Source organism: Aquarana catesbeiana, linkage group LG09 (assembly GCF_042186555.1).
Source record: "Aquarana catesbeiana isolate 2022-GZ linkage group LG09, ASM4218655v1, whole genome shotgun sequence".
Classification (NCBI taxonomy): domain Eukaryota; kingdom Metazoa; phylum Chordata; class Amphibia; order Anura; family Ranidae; genus Aquarana; species Aquarana catesbeiana.
Genome location: NC_133332.1, coordinates 46,244,679 through 46,251,853, shown reverse-complemented (window position 1 = coordinate 46,251,853; position 7,175 = coordinate 46,244,679). Strand labels below are relative to the sequence as shown.

The 7,175-nt window shown below is 44.5% G+C and overlaps 1 protein-coding gene across 1 annotated transcript; it reads left to right on the top strand.

Annotated features, from left to right (window-relative positions):
* Positions 1-661: 661 nt before the first annotated feature.
* ZBTB12 (zinc finger and BTB domain containing 12) lies at positions 662-6,984 on the top strand. Its single transcript, XM_073598425.1, has 2 exons — positions 662-772; positions 4,690-6,984. Exon 2 carries the CDS (start codon positions 4,925-4,927, stop codon positions 6,302-6,304), a length of 1,380 nt encoding a protein of 459 aa, XP_073454526.1. The 5' UTR covers positions 662-772; positions 4,690-4,924; the 3' UTR covers positions 6,305-6,984.
* The last annotated feature ends 191 nt before the right edge of the window (positions 6,985-7,175 follow it).

The window sequence follows — 7,175 nt, the reverse complement described above, 5'->3', positions numbered from 1 at the left end:
TCAGGGGATAGAATCGGAACGTCTCCGCCGCTACGACGGATCCGGTAAGCGGCGGAGACGACCGGGACGTGGCGGGAGGTGGGTGGGCACCTCTCCTGCTGCTGATAAAAGTAATCTTGCAGTGAATCCACCATGGAGACCACTTTTATCATACGGTGACGGTGTTTACCGTCAAAGGATCGACGTACATTGACGGCGGGCGGTCCAAAAATGGTTAAATAATTCAAAACGCGTCAAAAAACACGCTAATAACGAACTATATGATTTTCTGTTGCTTCTCCATTGAAGTCCATTGAAACAAAAAATGCAAAAACGCAGCGTTTTGCTTTTTAAAAAGTCCCTGACCCTTTCCAAAAACGCAGAGGCACAAAAATGCATTGATGTGAAGATGTTCTATAGGAACCCATGTTAATAATCATGTCCTGCGTTTCTGCAAAAAGCAGGAAAAAAACGCATTATTGTGAACCGAGCCTTAGCTCTAGTAATCAGCATTACAATCTTTGCTGTCCTTAGTTTGCATTTGAATTGAAGACTGGCTCCCAGGCTACAAGCCTTGTCCTCGGGGACACACTGCCCCCCTCCGGAGCTTGGGACACATCACACAATGGCGATGGAAGGGTTAACGTCTAGGCTTGTACAATGAAAAGCTTCCCCAGGCGGGAGCAGTGCCCCTTTAAATCCAGCATGCAAGGACAGGAGGGTGGTATGAGGGAGGAAAGGATAGGAACAGGAAGGGGAGGAGAGCGGACTGGATGAACCTGCGTGTGGGGAGGTAATGTGCCTTTAAATGAAAAGGGGGAAATAGAGAGTGGGGTGACTGGGGCAGAGAGGAGGGGGCCGTAGAAGACGGGTGGGGGTCACAAATGACAACTTTCTGTAGGGTGCAGATTCAGCCTGGTGACCATTTCTTGTCCAAGGAGCCATGCTGAGGCCATGCTATGTTCTTAACTACTTCCCAGCTGGCCGCTGATGACCTCACTCCGCTATTCGTGGCATAGCTGCCCACATAACATCTACTAGTCAAGGATGGATCGCTTTCCTTGTAAGGAAGACTGTAGTGAAATTTATTCCAAGGTTCAATCATGTTAGCATCAAACTATAATGATCTCCTTACCTGTATGAAGGTTTGTTTCTGAATGTGCATCCCATTAACGGAGATCGCAAAGGATCCAGACTGTCCACGTCTGCCGATACCACTCCAGAGCAAACTTTGGGCTTTACTGCCCCTTTAAAATAGATGTTAACCTAATCAATAAATTGCATATACGCTTTCATCACTTTAAAGTAGCCCTTCTCGACCAATTTTTACCCTGGAGGAACCCTATGAGATCATTTTAAGCTCTCAGAGAACCCCTGATAAAAAATGATTATGTTTGCAGCACATAAGTGTGATCAGTATGTTCTAACTAACGGAAAAAATAAAGGAGAAAAGAACTTGGCGTGTCTGACATCCAGAGCAATCTTTTTCCTACACCTCCTGATTCATAAGAAAAAAGTAATTTTCAGTAATAATAATGAAATGAAACAATAATAATGGTCAATATAGTGCTTCCATAGACTTGTGGTCAGTGTAGTGCCCCTTAACACTTGTGGTCAGTGTAGTACCCCTTAACACTTGTGGTTACTGTAGTGCCCCTAGTACACTAGTGCCCCTTACACTAGTGGTCCATATAGTGCCCTCTTACACTTGTTGTCAGTCTAGTGCCCATTACACTAGTGGTCTGAATAATGCACCCTTACACTTTTGGTCAGTGTAGTACCCCCTAGCACTTGTGGTTAGTGTAGTGCCCCCCTAAACTAGTGGTCCATACAGTGCGCTCTTACACTAGTTGTCAGTGTAGTGCCCCCTTTCAGTGGTAAATGCCCCCCTTACATTGATGGTTAGTGTAGTGCCCCCTTACATTAGTTGTCAGTGTAGTGCCCCCTTACACTAGTGGTCAGTTTGGTACCCATTACACTAGTGGTCAGTGTAGTGCCCCCTTATGCTAGATGTCAGTGTAGTGCCCCCTTACACTAGTGGTCAGTATAGTGCCCCCTTACAATGGTAAATTGCGCCCTTTACATTGATGGTCATTGTAGTGCCCCCTTACATTTGTTGTCAGTGTAGTCCCCCTTACACAAGTGGTCCATATAGTGCCCTCTTACACTAGTTGCCAGTGTAGTGCCCCTTACAATGGTAAATAGCCCCCCTTACATTGATGGTCAATATAGTGCCCCCTTACACTAGTAGTCAGTGTAGTGCCCCCTATTACTAGTTGCCAGTGTAGTGCCCACTTACAGTGGTAAATTGCCCCCCCCCCCCTTTACACTAGTGGTCAGTGTGGTACCCCATTACACTAGTGACAAGAGTAGTGCCCCCTTTCACTAATGATCAATGTAGTGCCCCCTTACAGAAGTGGTCCAACTAGTGCCCTTTTACACTAGTTGTCGGTGTAGTGCACCCTTACACGTGTAGTACCCCCTTTCACTAGTAGTCAGTGTAGTGCCCCCTTTCATTAGTTGTCAGTGTAGTACCCCCCCCACAGTGGTAAATTGCCCCCCCTTACATTGATAGTCAGTGTAGTGCCCCCTTACACTAGTTCTCAGTGTAGTGCCCCCTTACACTAGCTCTCAGTGTAGTGTCCCCTTACACTAGTTGTCAGTGTAGTACCCCCCCCCCCCCCACAGTGGTAAATTGCCCCCCCCCCTTACATTGATAGTCAGTGTAGTGCCCCCTTACAATAGTTCTCATTGTAGTGCCCCCTTACACTAGTGGTCAGTGTAGTGCCCCCTTACACTAGTTGTCAGTGTAGTACCCCCCCCCACAGTGGTAAATTGCCCCCCCCCCCCTTACATTGATAGTCAGTGTAGTGCCCCCTTACAATAGTTCTCATTGTAGTGCCCCCTTACACTAGTGGTCAGTGTAGTGCCCCCTTACACTAGTTGTCAGTGTAGTACCCCCCCCCCACAGTGGTAAATTGCCCCCCCCCTTACATTGATAGTCAGTGTAGTGCCCCCTTACAATAGTTCTCATTGTAGTGTCCCCTTACACTAGTGGTCAGTGTAGTGTCCCCTTACACTAGTGGTCAGTGTAGTGTCCCCTTACACTAGTGGTCAGTGTAGTGCCCCCTTACACTAGTGGTCAGTGTGGTACCCCAATACACTAGTGGCCAGTCTAGTGCCCTATTACACTAGATGTCAATGTAGTGCCCTATTACACTAGATGTCAATGTAGTGTCCCCTTATGCCCCGTACACACGGTCGGATTTTCCGACAGAAAATGTTCGATGGGAGTCTTTTGTCGGAAATTCCGACCGTGTGTAGGCTCCATCGGACATTTTCCATCGGAATTTCCGTCACACAAAATTTGAGCTGGTTCTCAAATTTTCCGACAACAAGTCCGTTGTCGGAAATTCCGATCGTGTGTACACAATTCCGACGCACAAAGTTCCACGCATGCTCGGAATCCAGCAGAAGAGCAGCACTGGCTATTGAACTTCATTTTTCTCAGCTCACCGTACATGTTGTACGTTACCGCGTTCTTGAAGTTCGGAATTTCCAACCAACTTTGTGTGACCGTGTGTATGCAAGATAAGTTTGAGCCAACATCCGTCGGAAAAAAACATGGATTTTGTTGTTGGAATGTGCAATAGTGTGTACGAGGCCTTGCAGTGGTAAATTCCACCGTACGATGATGGTCGGTGTAGGTTGGAGATGAATCTAGCACTACTCTGGGAACCCCTAGTCCCTCTGGAGGGACCCTGGGGTTCCACAGAAGCCTGGTTGAGAAAGGCCGTGTTAATATAATTAATATATATTATAAATTTTCAGTTATCGTTAAAATAATATCTAGTGACCCTGTAATGATCCTGCAATGAAGGTCCTTGTTCATACAAGGACCTTGCCACTATACATATACAATATGTATAGTGGCAATACTATACTCCTGACTTCTAGTTGAGCTTTCAGTTGTCATCCTGTCACACGGGCTTCAATTGGAGACTACAAGTGGCCAATTAAAAGCACATTACGCAGACATGGTCCACTTCTATCACCATCAGAAAAGTGCCATACAACTATTGCTGGAGTGCACATAGACATGACGTGGCTGCAAAGAGGCTGCAGGAGATTAGTAATACATGACATAAAGAAGGCAGTCGATTATGAAACACAGTGCTTTAGCAAACTAAATCTCATTTGGTTAGGGTTTAAATCCACTACAGTATACCTAAAGCCAAAACTTTTTTAGTAGTCTTGGATATTTTATTTTTATTTATTAGAGATATTTCTATAGTGTTGACCATTTACGTAACACTTTACATATTGTACATTCACATCAGTCCCTGCCACCAAGGAGCTTACAATTTAAGGTCCCTGTCCCAGATGCATACATACACACAAACATGCATTCTAGGGCCAATTTAGACAGAAGCCAATTATGCAGTTTGGAGACCGCTGGTCTAGTCTAGTTAAATGTAGAACTTCAGACACAATTTTGTTACTATAGTCCTCCATAAGATGGGTCAGTAGAATCACCTTGATTTTAGAAGACGAAAGTTTATCAGGGGCATATGGAGGATGGTAGAGTAATGTAGACTATAGATAGGGCATACAATCCAGATCCTGATTTTTATTTTCTGAATCTGCTTTGAACTGTGTTTCTTTTACTTATGCCTCAACATACACTCATAATTTTTCTCTTCTATTCAGGACAAACTGTTACATCTCAGATGACCCCAACAAACAGAATGGAGCACTGATACGTTGATTCATGTATGAATTACCAAAATACTTATGTTTCCATGACTATCTTTGGCCTTCTTCCCTTAAGTCGAAGTTGCTTTAAGTCACCAAAGAAAAAGAAACTGCAACGTCATCCATTGAAATTGAGCAGCTATTGAACCCTCCTTGCTGGCTAAAAGGACTTCTGTAGGCTTAATCAAAGATGACATCTGCCGCTGACATTCTGCATTTCCAACTGCCCGGCCATGAAGCAGCCACTCTCCGAAGCATGAACCAGTTACGTTCAGAGGAACGCTTTTGTGACGTGACTATCCTTTCTGAAAGCCTTAAATTTAGGGGCCACCGAGTGGTGTTGGCAGCTTGTTCTCCATTCCTCAGAGACCAGTTCCTCCTAAACCCAGGTTCTGAGCTCTCTGTTTCTATTATGCACAGATCCAAAGTTGTGTCAGATCTTCTACTTTCTTGTTACACTGGGTTGCTGGAATTTCCCGTCAGAGAGATAGTCAATTACTTAACTGCCGCTAGTTATCTGCAGATGGAACATGTGGTAGAGAAGTGTCGCCAAGCCTTGTGTCAATTTATTGGTCCTCAGATAGGCCTGAGGGATGCTAATAATACGAACAGAACTACACCCGCTCTTAATGCTTCATCTACAACAACAACAGGCCCAAGTTGTCCAGCTGATAATTTTAGATCTTTGAAACCAGAGGTTAAGACGGCAGAAGACAGTGAAGAGGAAATGTTGATGATGGCAGAAGAGGAAGAAGATGAGGAGGAAGACGACGATTCAACCTCAAATCTCTGCATTGTAAAACTGGAAACTGGTTCGAGTGATGGTGGAGGGGAAAAGGAACAGAGATCTTGGGATAAAGAAGAGCAGAACTTGACAGCACAGTCAGAGGAAGCCCTGGTCAACTCTACTGTAGAAGGTGGAGAAACAGGAGATGGAGCTATCCAACGAGGTGGTATTATGAAGGCCATCTATAGCGATGAAATGGAAAGTGCAGAGGGGGTACTTATTATTCCAAGCAGCTATCATGAAGATGAGGAAGAGACTATAGAAGGGGGCATGGGTGGCTGCCAAAGCAGTGTTTTGATGGAAGGATCTCCAAGAAATGCATTGGGTGGATTGGCATCACTGGGGTCGATGGTCTTGGGAGACTCACGGATAGGAATCAAACGAACTTTAAGATGCTGCAAATGTGAGGAGACCTTTCAAGGGGTAGAGAAGCTTGTGTTCCACATGCGGGCACAGCACTTTGTCTTCATGTGCCCACGCTGCGGGAAACAGTTCAACCACAGCAGCAACCTTAACCGCCACATGAATGTGCACAGAGGGGTAAAATCTCACACCTGCAACATATGCGGCAAATGCTTCACACAAAAATCAACGCTTCATGACCACCTTAATCTCCACAGCGGGGAGCGACCATACCGCTGTTCCTACTGTGACGTCAGGTTTGCCCACAAGCCCGCCATAAGACGCCATCTCAAGGAGCAGCATGGAAAGACCACAGCACAGAACATCATGGAAGCTGGTGTGGCCGAGATGAACATCATGCTGGGTTGTGGGACTGGGTGAGAGGACATTACATGGACTTATGTAGGAAGCAAGTTTGAGCTTTAAACAAGTTTTATTCACTTTGTATTTGCACTAATCAACTGCTAGGTGTACCTTTTTTTTAGGCCTAGTGACTTTTTACAACCTCTGTGGACTGCCAGTTTCACATTTTTAGCTCTGTAAAATGGTTACAATGTTGTTTGACTAGGTTTGGCAGCTTCAGGCCCCTCAGCTAGTTTTGGAGAACGACAAGGTCTACCATGCATTGCCAGAAGCTTTCTTGGACATGCCTCTATGTTAGAAACTACCACTGCCATCTTGTTAGGTTCTTCTGTAGCAATATTAATAGGAACATTTAAAATGTACGTCCGGCCAAAATGTTTTTAGTTTTGGATAGAGTGAGGAATGATTAGATCTCCTCTTGGGTTTTACTGCTAGCAAGTGCTCAAGATTTTCTTCATTCTCTTCACTTGCTGCCCTGGTGGCAACAGTTTTACCAGGCAGGAAGTGAGGGAAAATCTCCAACTGCAACTCAAAGTCACAATTAAAAATGTGAATATGGTCTTTGTCCTTGTAGATTTTTCACTTCCTCTCTGATGACACTGTTGTCACACGTACAGCAAGTTAGAGGCCAAACAGAGCCCTGAATATAATATAAAAGTGGATTGCGCTAACTTCTGTGTATGATACCACTGCTGAAATATACAAAAATAGGATATCTATCCTATGTAGCGTGCTTTTCTGTATCAATTAATATTGTGTCAAAAATATACTGTCCACATAGTGTTTACTAGTGACAAAATAATATTCCAAAAACTGTTTAAAGTGCTAGTGCTAAAAAAATATAAAATATGACAGATATTAAAAAATGTGCAATGTGCCAATATTACTT

What these genes read in the sequence shown, in the direction of transcription:
- ZBTB12 (XM_073598425.1), top strand. Translation starts at nt 4,925, where the DNA reads ATGACATCTGCCGCTGACATTCTGCATTTCCAACTGCCCGGCCATGAA.